At 34.1% G+C, this 13,403-nt stretch overlaps 1 protein-coding gene across 3 annotated transcripts in view; it reads right to left on the reverse strand.

Annotated features, from left to right (window-relative positions):
- Positions 1 to 2,442: 2,442 nt before the first annotated feature.
- Positions 2,443 to 13,403, reverse strand: part of LCA5 (lebercilin LCA5) — a 40,501-nt gene continuing 29,540 nt past the window's right edge. For all 3 annotated transcript variants that reach the window (XM_004450580.4, XM_012522243.3, XM_004450579.5), the window contains 5 exons: positions 12,616 to 12,753; positions 11,624 to 11,717; positions 10,770 to 10,912; positions 7,733 to 7,856; positions 2,443 to 5,310 (listed from right to left, as the gene is read on the reverse strand). In XM_004450580.4, the coding sequence (XP_004450637.1) occupies positions 4,460 to 5,310; positions 7,733 to 7,856; positions 10,770 to 10,912; positions 11,624 to 11,717; positions 12,616 to 12,753 (1,350 nt within the window). In that variant the 3' untranslated portion in view covers positions 2,443 to 4,459. The remainder of the gene's footprint in view (positions 5,311 to 7,732; positions 7,857 to 10,769; positions 10,913 to 11,623; positions 11,718 to 12,615; positions 12,754 to 13,403) is intronic.

The following is a 13,403-nucleotide window of genomic DNA, read 5'->3' on the forward strand; positions in this document are numbered from 1 at the left end:
TGCATACTTGTTTTACCTACTGAAATAGCTAAAATAGGCTACCCTTTAGGAACAACTGCACTTCATAGTGCAAGACACAGGGTTATAATCATGTTATTCGTTCCAAGGAATAGGGCTGTCGATTAAGTAACTAATGCTCATTCCCTATACATGTCTTTCAAAACTTAAAAAGTTTGCAATTGGGAAATACAGAAAATGTATTTTAATGTACCTAAATTTCTTCCACAAGGGACCACACCCCTCCCATTCCACAGAAATACTGTTCATTCTACAGAGAGGGGTTAGATTTGGGAGTTCATCCTGCCCCTGCACAATACCACCAGTCCTATAGATGGGCACATAACACATATTGGGCCTATCAGACCTCTGCCAGCACCACAGGAAACACTTTTTTTTTTGGGGGGGGGGCTGCCAGCCTAAGGGATGATGTGAGTTTGAGGCTTCCAATTGCAATACCATTACCAAATATAAAATTTATCTAAAAATAAGGTCCAGCAGGGTTAAGAGGCCTACAGTGTAAGCACTAATGATACGACTTGAACCTCCAGATCCAACTACTCTTCCTTGAGCTTTCCAGATTTGTGCCAAAAATAACTTCCTTATTTTGCTTTAGTTAGCTCGGTTCATATTCCTATTTCAACTTAAAAGACCGCTAATGCAAAATTCTTTCTAAAATATTTTATATCTCTGGACTTCTTAAATTGAGACTACTGAATGTACTCTATTACCTGTATAATCTAATGTCTGGAAAATTTATCACCCATATATTATAGTATATTGTAATCTCAATTGTAAAATAGGAGTAAAAAAGTATCTACTCAGAAAAAAGCTTTGTGAGGAATAAATATATATGCTAAAGTACATTAAAACTACCAGGTACCATTTAACAAATATCACTTTTCTCTCCCCTTTTCCAATTACCTTTTTAAAACCGCAGTCTAGTGTCTGAGTGCTTATGGTTCTAAGCACTTTTCAGGTAGTAACTCATTTAATGTATCCAACTACCATAAATGAGATAGCAGAGGAAACAGAGAGAGGTTCCGTAAGTTACCCAAGGATAAACTCGGACATTGAGGGAGAACCAGGATACAAACTGTCACATTATGCAATAATGAAGTCATATATTTTTCTGGATTTTGTATTCTCTGCTCTGAGACCCTCAACTCTCTCCTCTACTGTTAGCACTGAACCTTCTTCAGAAAATCTTTCCAAAGATTAGTTTTACTCTTCTGTGAATTAGGAAACAAGCTCATCATGCTTACTTCACATTTAACGCTGAATAAATTAAGGAAAATTCTAAGTACAGGCCTAAGAGGCACAACATATTTAGCGTGATGTTTTGTGATAGCTAATTCAGTTTTAGAAGTTTTTTCTGCTTATACCTTCTAAGGAGTATAGTGTCAATGTGCTATATGGATATACCTTCACTTTATATTGTCTTTCAATTATTCCTAAAAGAAATTCATAATTTGCTTATAAGAGCTAATGTTTACTGAGTGTTTGTAATGTGGCAGATACTCTGCCAAGTTTAACCTAAGTATTTCACTTACTCCTTATAACAACCTTAAGAAATATTGTAAGAAGTAGTATGAGACCCAGTAACAACTGAGGAAGTTGTAGTCTAAGGATACACAGGGAGTGGGTGGGAAGGCTGTTATGGAACCATATGAAGTCCAACTCAACTCTGTTCTTCATCCAGTTTTTGATGCTGCCCTCCATGTGTGCAGGGGCCAGATCTGTCTTACTCACCCCACTCTCCTGGCACCTAATGGAATGCAAGGCTCCTGTACCCAGGAAGCACTCAATAAATATTTAAGGAATAAAATAAACATGGTTTCATAAAGGGAGTGCTCTTTCAAATGATATAAAAGGGGAACTTAAACATAAACAGGAACATTTATTGTGGATTAGGTAAAAAGCTTTAAAATGAAAAGGCAGGTCTTTTGACAATTTACTATATCTTCTTTAGTCCTAAAATTCTATATGGTCACCATAATATAAAGTTCTCTTCCTCTTTTCAACAGGGAGATTTGCATGCTCTATCCAACTAACACTCAATTAGGGAGACCAGAAGTTTAGTGTGTCTCAAAGTGAGATGGAGAGGAGCATAAGAAAGGCAGCAAGTCAGTCATGAAATAAGTTTGTTTTTATTTCAGGAATACTTAATCCTCCTTACTGCCATCTCTTTTATTATTATTATTAGCAAAATATGCCATCAAGGATGAAAGGATTAATTAAAACTATAATTATCTGATAGGACTAACATTCTTTCTAACCTGTTTTAGGGCAAATTCAACCAAAATTCTATTTCAAATTCTTTTTCACCTAAAAATACTAGACAGGCAAAAGAAGAAAAAATGTGAATAATGAAATAAAATTAACCCTGTGGTTTCTGTCTCCACTACAAGTAGCCTAAGGTATCACTCAAATAAAGAGTCATAATATGTTTTTAACTTTTATTAATAAGAGTTCTGAATACAAATAACAAATTTAACTTGATGCTTAGAAAAAAATCGATTCACCCTCTAAGGTTTTGTTCATAAAGAAAAACTGTCCTATACATATTAATCTCCAATTGCAATGCTTAACACCATAATGCTTTTAAGCCTATGACTTAATTTAATTTTAGGTTTAATTTTTAAAATTCTGTCTTGTTGCATTTAGTTAAAGAGATAAGGAAACATCAAGTTAGAAAACGCAAGAGATTACTGTAAATGACCCTATATAAATCTTTTTTAAAGGCTTTAAAAAATCATTTAAAACAAAGCAAGCTAAAAATTAGACTACTTTTGGTAGAAAAAATAGCTATGAACAAAATTAACATTACATAATAATTATATTTTATCAAGAACTGCATTATAATAATAGTTTCATGCATAGAATGATTTGTAGAATACTAAATCTTATTTATATCAAACACAAAAATCTCTTTATTAAGAAAAATTTTTAATATAGTTCAGCACTTTGGGGGGATTCTGTTCTGTTCCCAATAAATGACAGGAACACAATTTTAGAAGATGATAAGTGATACATCTTTTAATTAGAGACTTAACCAGATAAGTCTTGTCAAATAGTTATGAAATATTATTTTTCAACAATAAATGTTTATAAGAATTCAAGATAAAATAGTAATTCCAGTCTCATCATCAGAATATATGCTTGGCAACAGAAATCAAACTATGAACAATTTGCAGTAAAAAAAATTCCTGAAAATAGAGACTCACTTTAGAATAAGTGCCCATTTAAATTTTTTATTCTTCCCCTGACATACTATTTCCACCACGCTTCATTTTAACAGTGCTTTCTCCTTGGTTGGTGGCATATTACTACTTCTCAAAGGCTAATCATACCCAACATAGTCCAAGGTCATCATTCCTTTATAGCTGAAGTGAACTACAAAGAGCCAAAAAAATGATCAATGCAATACAATAGAAAACCATCTACCATACTCAGCTAAGCAGAAGCCCCACCTCTAAAAGACTTTCATACAAGATTGCTTTAAAATTAGCCCTTTAAATCCAATAGTATTACACTATTGTTGTCTCCTTGGTTTGAGGGTAAGTTCTTAAAAAGCACATATTAAAATTTCCAAATTACATTATTCTGGAAACATAATTGGGTTGAGAATCTTTCTATATTGGGATGAAATTTCTTCTATTCCTTATAGTTGGTATGAAATCTCACACCCAGTTATGGATATATAAAGATTATAGGAGAACAGGAAGAGAATTACTGATTACACTGTACTAAACCCTCCAGGAGCCAGGACTGGGGAATTGTCCATGCAAACAGACAAATGTCTTCTGAAGTCAACCTAATAGCCGCCACAGCTGTACATTAGTGATTTAATGAGACTTGTAATTGAGGAATGAGTAAGGTTTAACTGTGGGTACTTCCAAAGTTACGGGAAATTCCAGTGTTGTCACTGCTATTACTTAAAGAGTGCCTCTGCCTTACCAGGCAAGACAGGGACTCCCACACTCCTATCCACAAAGGACAGGACTCCTAAAAAGCACTTTCTCCATCACCTGGGAGCTACACTTCCCAACAGGAAGTCTTTTTCTCTTAATTTCCATTAAGACTGTATTAGTTCAGTAAAGATATGACCAAAAATATAAATAGGGATAAAAGTAGGACACGAATATGACCTCTAATGGAATAAAGCTTCCCAATGAGCTTGTTTAAGAGGTAAAACATATTTGAAAGTAAAAAGTCAAATCCAAGTAAGATATCCCTCTATTTCTGGTTTCATTTAAAAGAGCCTCTTTAACTCTTGGCAGACTAGCTATGTGGCACAGATATGACCTATCTTTTAAACTTTGCACTGTAGTTTACTATGAAAAATTACTCCTTAATAAGGACTTATTAATACTAACATTAAAGTCTAAATGTTTATAATAAATACTGTATTAAAATAGTTTAATATTTACAATTGGAAAAAAATATATACTCTAGTCAGTCATCTCAGAGCTACTTCTTCGATTTCATCTTCTACAGAATCAACTGCTTTTACTGCTGGTCTGCTGTTTGCAGGTTTTAATCGATGTCTATTTGGATTAAAACTTCTTCCTTCGCTGAGGAAAAAGTCATCATCTTCTTCTTGTTCTCTGCCTCTGCTGCTTTTATCCCCAGGGAGAAAATTTAGAGGGTCAAAGTCACCTCTGCTGGTAGCCAGAGAATTTGGGTCACTGCTTTTAGAGGAAATGGTGCTGCTGCCACTGGCACCAAACAGCTGTTCCATCAGATTAGCTTTTTTCTCTTTTCTTGTAATTAAATCTACATTGTCTTTACTAAGTTTTTCCATACTGTTTCTTTGGAAATCTAAAAGGCCACTTTTTTGGCTAAAGGGATTTGACTTCCCTGATGTTTTTGCAAATGAAGGCACATAGCTACCAAATGCAAACTCACTTGGAGAGAGGGGGCTTCTAATATCTCTTGGATTCTGACCCTCTCCTTTTGCAGTTAATAAACCAATGTCTTGTAATGGATGCCCATTAAATAATCTCTCTGAGGATTCAGAGAGCATGTATGTTTTAGGGCTTTTCACTGGGGAGCCCAGTTTTGATTCCAAATCAGGTAACAATGGAAGAAGAGGGCATTTCAGGTTCCGAGAATCTTGGAGTTCTCTATTAATCTCATTCAGTTTAGCAAGTAGCATTTCTCTCTTCAGTCTTTCTTCTTCCTCTTCTTTAAATTTTTGAGTTTGGTACATTTCTATTTGGTATCTTCCAGTTTCCACCTCTGGTTTTTCTCCCTCCAACAAAAACGTATTTTCTTTTTGCCTTTTCTCAAAGTCTTCTCTTTCCCATTCTGTACAAAATCAAATATTAAAAATAGGATTTTATAGCAGTCAATATTTTTAAATAGGATAACTCAAACTAACAGCTTTTATAAATAGTCTTTATTTAATTTGGGTACTATAAATACAGTGAGGATGGATAATAATATAAACCTCATTTCTATTTTTTATATTCTGGGATTCCAAGAGAGCATATTTAATACGTATTGCATCAATGTTTCATATTTATTTGAAAAAAAACTGTTCTTCAAGATAGGGGTGAGGAAGCAGTTTCTCCGCCTATTTTAAATGGCTAAAATAGAGCTGTGCAACTAAATGGTAGGTGGTGGGGTGGATGGACTTTTAAAAAGTAAATTAAATCTTTGGAAGTCATATCCTGAAAAGGGAATATCATTTAGATGGTCTTCCAACAGAAGATGCATAATTTAAACCTAGTTCAGAGAAAACTTCAAATAAACTCCAAATGAAGAACATTCTATTTAAAAAAATAGGGCGGTATGCATCACGAATGTTGATCTCACAAAATACAATGGACCAAAAGTTGTTTCACATTAAAGGAGACTGAAGAGCTATGTCAACTAAATGCAATTCATTACCATGTGGGGGGGAAAATGAAAGAAAAAAAAATTCTACAAAGGACATGATTGTGTCAACTGACAAAACTGTAATATGGACAGCACATTAGATAAATGAGTGTCTCAAAGTTAAATTTCTTGAAGTTGATAACTATATTGTAGTTCTAGAAGAGAATACCCTTGTTTTGGGGAAATACACATGGAACTATTTAAGAATGTGGGGCATGAGGTATACAATGTACTTTTTTACCCCTTTTTTAGAAAAGTTGTGGTTTACAGAACAATCATGTATGAAACACAGGATTTCCATGCACCACTCTATAACTAACACCTTGCATTCATTTAGAACATTTGTTACAAAATTGATAATAGCACATTTTTATAATTGTACTTTTAACTGTAGTCCATGGTTTAACTTACAGTTCACTGTGTCGTGCAGCTCCATGGATTTAAAAAAAAATTTATTCTGTTACCATCTATACAATCTAACATTTCCCCTTTTAATCACATTCATATACATGTACTTTTTAGTGCTATTAATTACACTCACAATGTTGTGCTACCATCACCACCATCCTCCATTACCAAACATTTCCATCATTCCAAATACAAACCCTGTAAAATTTAAGCCTTAACTTCCTATTCCCTATCCCCACTCATCCCATTCAATTGTTGATTCTGACTCTAGGAGTTTGCTTACTCAAATTATTTCAAATCAGTGAGATTATACAATATTTGTCCTTTTGAGTCTGTCTTATTTATGCGACATGATGTCTTCAAAGTTCATCCACAACTTATTCTAAAATGGTTCTTTGGCTAATCTTGCCACTTTTCTATAATTCTGAAATTATTTCCAAATGAGAAAATAAAAATATTAATACATGCAAGAACACTACAAATCCAGTAGCTTTAGTAAATAGTATACATTCTCACTGACATGAGAGATCATTCCATATAGACTCCAGGAAAAAAAATCAATCAAATGAAATTTTTAAAAAGTGGCAATCTTCAGTAATATTATACCTCTTCCTGTTACTTATAACTAATTGCAATATCTAATTTTTTTCTTCTTCTAATTTTCTGTTCTATAGTTTAACATGTGAAAGCATATTGCTTTGGGCATTAGCCAACAGTGTTGTAAACATAACTTCTATTTAAACAGTTACATTGTTAAAATATATATGCTAATTTAAGCAACAATTAGGTCATAATTTCATATTTCATTAACATTGGCTCAAGAAAAAAAATTTCTCTGTAAGAAGCTATTTAGAATTACTAGAACAAATTCAATAGATCTGAGTTTGGGATAACCCTCCCTTATACCTTTAAGACATTTTATCCAATTGGAAAGGAACTTATTTCTGAACTTTATTTCCAGTATCTGAAATTATGTGACTTGGTTCACCAAACAATCAAAGTAATTGTTGAACATATTACAACATTCATTCATACTAAAACTAAAGAAAATTACAGGAATATATTCAGAACCTCACTGGTTCTTTATTGGCTAAACCAATAAAGAAGGTTATCTTTCAGACATTTCTTCATCCAGCTTTACTTAAAACACAAAGAATGTTTTTTTCCCTTCATCGGAGTTCCACACTTTATCTGAATTTTCTGAAGGAAACTTACCCATATTCCTTATCCATATAGTAAATAAGCTACAGTCTTTAATTTTTTTTCCTTAATAACTTCATTCAAATTTCTGTAATTCTTGATATACTATTCCTTATCATTGTACCAACCTTTTCTTCTTTTGTATTACCAATTAACAAGTAAAAGAGTATATTAGGGGATGCCAACTCTTTCCCAAGGGATGGTGACTCATCACTTTGCTTTAACAAACTCTTTTTCTTACCATTCTCAACCTCCTGTTTTACAACATGGAGTCCTTGATCTTTTAGGAATTTTTCTTCTCTTTCCAAAATAGGATTTAGAATTTCTGCTTCTTCATCCTCATCTCTCTCTTGAGATTTCAGATCCTATTATACAGTTTTTATATTCAAGTTCACATGTAGGAAAGGGGAAAAAACTATTTAAGTATCATAAATTTATCTTCCATTATGCATGATTACCAAAAAATTCAAGTAAGTTTTCAATTAGTAAACCAGTAAGTCACTAGTTATCACGCTTTGAAAGCTGCTTCTGAAACAGAGGATGAGTTCTTATTTTAGCTAAAATCTTAAAGTATTTATAAGACATATCAGAACCCATATAATGAAAGGAAAGTTAATACTCATCACAAAATTCTGAAGAAACAAATTTCAAAAGTATCCTTGCTTTGTAACCCAAATCTGTTTAATTCTTTTATCCAGAAAAGGCTATTAACCAACTATAGTGGCCAAGTGAGTTGGGTTTAACAGTGACAACTGCAGTGCATCTTTCAAGTTTATACTAGCCCAAAGCCTCCAACTGATTAATTTTACAATACTTAAATCAAATAAAAATGTTATCAACTTAAAATTCCTTGTTTCTTATGGATCCTTTCAAATATGTGTGTATGCACACATGAATGTATGGATAATTTTTCTTAATAAAAGTAAAATAACAGTAAGCTATTATCAGGAGAGATGTGGATTGTACCCTAAGGTCCATTTTCTCCTTCTTCCTTTTAGTAACAGAATCCTCTGCATTTTGGAAAGCGTAGGGTTGCTCAGCTGGACCCTACATTTGCTAACCTCCTTTGCAACCAGACAGGACCAATGGGATATGAGTGGAAGTATGTGTACAACTTCTGATCATTTATATAAAAACAAAAGCTGCTTGCCTTCCACTTCCTTGTTCCCCCTTCCCACAAAAGTGGTGAACCACTTCCAACCATATGGGGAAGGATTGCACTCTTTAAGATGGTAGAACAATAAGGTAGAGATGACTACCATGGAAAGAAGTTGTCTACCTATCTTGTACTTCCTACTGACCTTCAGTCTATCATAAGAGAAGGAAATGTGTATGTTACTGGAGCCACTGTATTCTGGGTCTTTTTGCAATAGCAACTTAGTCTGTACCTTAAATAGTACAGCCATTTTGGGAGGCCTTTGAAAGTGACAGGATCAGTCTTTAGAACTTTATAAACTTGATTAACCCTTACCACAACCTCAAAGGTAACCCAGCCCCACCCCCCATTCCCCCATCTTATAGGTAAGGAAGTCGAGACTCCAAGAAGTCACATAACTCATTGGAATCTTTCTGCATGATATTACAATGACAGATACCAGCCATTACACATTTTGTCAAAACGTATAAAATTGGGCGGTGCAAGTGTAAACCATAATGTAAACTACAGACCATGATTAGTAGCAGTGTTTCAGTATGTGTTCATCAATTGTAACAAATGTACCACACTAATGAAAGATGTTGTTAATGGGGGAAGAGTGGGAGAGGAAGGGTGTGGGGTATACGGGAATCCCCTATTTTTTCCATATAACATTTATATAATCTAAAACTGCTTCAAAAATAAAAAATAAAAATAAAAAAAGTCACATAACTAAAATGCTAGAACCAGAACTGAATTAAATGGTGGTATGACTCCAAAGTGCCACCCTTCACTATACCAGGTAACTGCTTCTCCTGCTGAATCTCATAAATAACACCAGGATGAAAAATTTTATCCTTTTGAAATTAAGAACACTTTTCAATTTTTATCCCACTTTATCATTTTCAAAGAGACAAATCAACATGATCTATAATCTCAATGATAGTGTAAACATAGGGAGAAACATTTAGCAGACCCAGCTAACTTGTCTAAAATGTAATATGAAAATATGAAAAAAATAAAAAAATAAAAAAAATAAAAAACTAGAGTACAGAGGGGAACCAAACTATCTTTTCTGTTTTATAACATAAGAAGAGATCTTAGGATCACTGGGAAACACAAGACACAAAAATATAAGATTATATAAAATATGCTGGATCCCTTGTACATTGAACTGTAAATACTAAAGATAAAATCCTCTTAGAGAAAAGGACCAATGATTCAGTATGTAAGCTCTTTTCAATGAAGGTCCAGCACTAACCTCCTGAATTCTACTCTAATTTGAATGGTATAAAGTCAAATACCACTGCAATTGCCTTGTTGAGCATTCAGCTGAACTGTAAACTTCTCCTACATAGGAGGCTAAAGAAATTAGAGGTAGTCAAATTCTAATAAGTCATTTGAAAACTACTACAGTTTGCTATGAAACATAAAAGCAATGTAGATTTTTCAAGACTGTCTGAGGATAGAAAATGTGAGAAACTGGGAAACGGACTTGGCCCAGTGGTTAGGGCGTCCGTCTACCACATGGGAGGTCCACGGTTCAAACCCCGGGCCTCCTTGACCCGTGGGGAGCTGGCCCATGCGCAGTGCTGATGCGCGCAAGGAGTGCCCTGCCACGCAGGGGTGTGCCCCGCGTAGGGGAGCCCCACGCGCAAGGAGTGCGCCCCGTAAGGAGAGCCGCCCAGCTCGAAAGAAAGTGCAGCCTGCCCAGGAATGGCGCCGCCCACACTGCCCATGCCGCTGACAACAACAGAAGCAGACAAAGAAACAAGACACAGCAAATAGACACAGAGAACAGACAACCCGGAGAGGGGGGGATTAAATAAAATAAATAAATCTTAAAAAAAAAAAAATGTCAGAAACTTAGAAGGCAAAGTCTCCTTTCTTACCTCCGACACAGAAGTTGCAATCAACATTTCTGAAATATCTGAAAGATGCAATGTGAACTAAAAGAGCCAATCCAAAGAAATTTAATAAAATGCATAGATGTTATCTCTTTTTCCTTAAAAGACTAGTTGCATATTCACACAGATGTAGTACTGGCTGCAGAGCTGAAATTTCAGAAATGTTTAATATTGTGTTTTTAGGAATTACTTCAAACCTGGAATTTGGTACCTAATCATCTTGCTACTACACTCACCAAAGTAAGTTGTTCAGGGTCTTCCCATCTGTTTTCATAACACATAACAGTTTGTGGCACTATAGGAAATCCTCCCAGCTCCAAGTCTTCACTGGTTTGTACTCCTTTCGTACACTGGTCTGTGAAATCACTCTGGCATGCGGCTACCATAAAAATGAAAGAAGAACTTATCCATTTGTGTTGAACAATGGCAAGAAATACGGAATTCAACTGGTAGATGTTCACCATCTAAATGAGATAATGCATGTTTTGCTCAGCTCTATGAATGTTCACTATTATTATTTTTGTTTCTAGGATTTACAGGCAATTACATGATTTGGGCACAATTCTGACGGTCAATCCTATTAAACTGCAAGGTTGTTTCAAAATTTTTGCAATTTACAGGAGAGGGAAGTTATATTTTTGCTAAAAATAAAGATATGTATAACATTAGCAAAGTAATTATGAAGTACATGGGATTTGCTTTAAAATACTTTTTTAAAAAAGTGGACAGAATAAATAAATTGGTAAAGTGTATAACTATTAAAGCTAGGTGATACATATGTGAAGGTTAATTATATCTTTCTACTTAGGGGTATGTTTACAATTTTTCATAAAAGTTAAAAAAATAAATTTAAACAAGAAAACTTTTAAAAATATATATAAAACATAATTCTAGTAACCTCTCCCAAGGAAACAACTGAGAAAGTTGAAAGGATTTCTGAAAATCAACTATAAGTAAATTTACATTGTAAAAAACACATTGAAATTTACTTCAGTGAGGTTCTTTCTTGCTCCTTCTTCTACTTCAGAATTAATTTTTAAATTATTAATAAATAACTACAATGCTTTTTTTTCAACAATAGCTACTTAACCATTTTTTCTTGGTGTAAGGTCTTTTTCTTTCTTTGAAGACTTTGGCAGACGATTAGAATATATGTTTTTTATATCAAGTTCTCTCTCCTTTTCCTGAAAATAAACCCAATACAATTAACCAAGGATGTGGATTCTCAGTTTAAAACAAAACAAAACAAAACCTTCACCTTGTCAACTTGTACTTTCCTTGCCAAATCGAAATATACTTGGCTCAGATTCCCTTCATAATTCCCAAACTACACAAAGGAAGGCCTCCAGTACATTTAGGTTGGGATGGAGCAATGATTCTCTCTAAATGTTCAATATGTCCTGCCAGAAAATGAGAGCAAATAGGGCAAAGTCTATTTTCTACCCACTCCTACTTGACAGACATGGTACATCTTAACTGCCTTCCAGGCTTAACCACAGGGACAAAGAATTTAGATAGGAAGTCTCAAACGTGGGATCTTAATTACTAATGGGCTAAAAATTAGATGTCTTTTTTAACACAAATGTTCTTAGCCATTTTTGGGCTATGATTCTCTCTGACAATTTGATTAACAAAATGGAAATTTATGAAGGATAGCACATAACTACTCAATTTTGCACAAAATTTCAACCCTCAATGACCTCTATACAGAGTTAAGAACATCTGCTTTAACACAAAACACTGAAAATGAAGGGCATTATCTGAAACAACTTTGAAAAACAAGCTATCATGAACACTGGATTATGTGAGGCAGAAAAACTCTAGTTGCCCTAATTTTCTTCCTGGATTTTAAGCTTTATTTCAGTTATATCATTCCAAATATTGTAGTCAATATTTCACTTTTAGCACATGTTACAGTGAGTTATAAAAAACTTTTTCCTTCTAAGTACCAAAGACAATATTAGAAATTTGTAAATTATAGCATATCAGTTTAGAAAATCAGTAACAGTTACTGTTTTAAAATATTGAATTTTCATCCAATATTACAAGGAAAAATAATGGAATTTAAAATAAAGTACTTACCTTTAATTTGTGATATAGTCGTTGTAGCTCCTTTTGAAGGACTTTATTTTCATCATGAGCCTCACTTGCCCTTTTCCTCTCAGCAAGCAACTGTCGCTGGAAACTGTTTGTACTCAGTTCAAGGTTTTTTGATAGCTCCTACGATGTGTTTATAAACAGATTTTTAAAAAATAGTACTTAAAAAAATAATCCAGCAGTTAAACACTTACATTTAGCAGTATCAAAATATGTCTGTAGTGTTACTGTACAAGACATGCAAATCAGGCTGGACTTAATGTTTGTGAACAAAAAATAAATGGGGGAATCTATTTACCAACACTTTAATAAGGTACCTAACTTATTACTCCTTTCTTTGCTTTTCATAATGATTTGCAAATAAATTCTTAAGCATTTGCCTGAAGCATTCTCGGATAGTCTTTGAAGTTACGGGAAAAAAGACAGCAAAAGGAGACAATAAGAAATTAAAGCTTTTGGAAATTTTTGCTTGGGCATTAAATGCTGAGTCAACCAAAAATACACAGCACTATTCAAGATGCAGTGTGTACCTCATAAAGCTTTTTTTTTTTTTTTTTTTTTTTGAGGTACTTAGGGTCAGGGATTGAACTTGGGACCTCATATATGAGAAGCTGGCACTCAATCACTGAGCCACATTGGCATCCCTGAATTGGTTTCCTTGTTTGTTTTGCTTGTTGTTTTTTGTTTGTTTGTTTTTTTCAGGAGGCACCGGGAACCAAACCTGGGACCTCCCATGTGGGGGAAGGCATTCAACTGCTTGAGACACATCCGCT

This window comes from Dasypus novemcinctus, chromosome 11 (assembly GCF_030445035.2).
Source record: "Dasypus novemcinctus isolate mDasNov1 chromosome 11, mDasNov1.1.hap2, whole genome shotgun sequence".
In the NCBI taxonomy this organism is placed as follows: domain Eukaryota; kingdom Metazoa; phylum Chordata; class Mammalia; order Cingulata; family Dasypodidae; genus Dasypus; species Dasypus novemcinctus.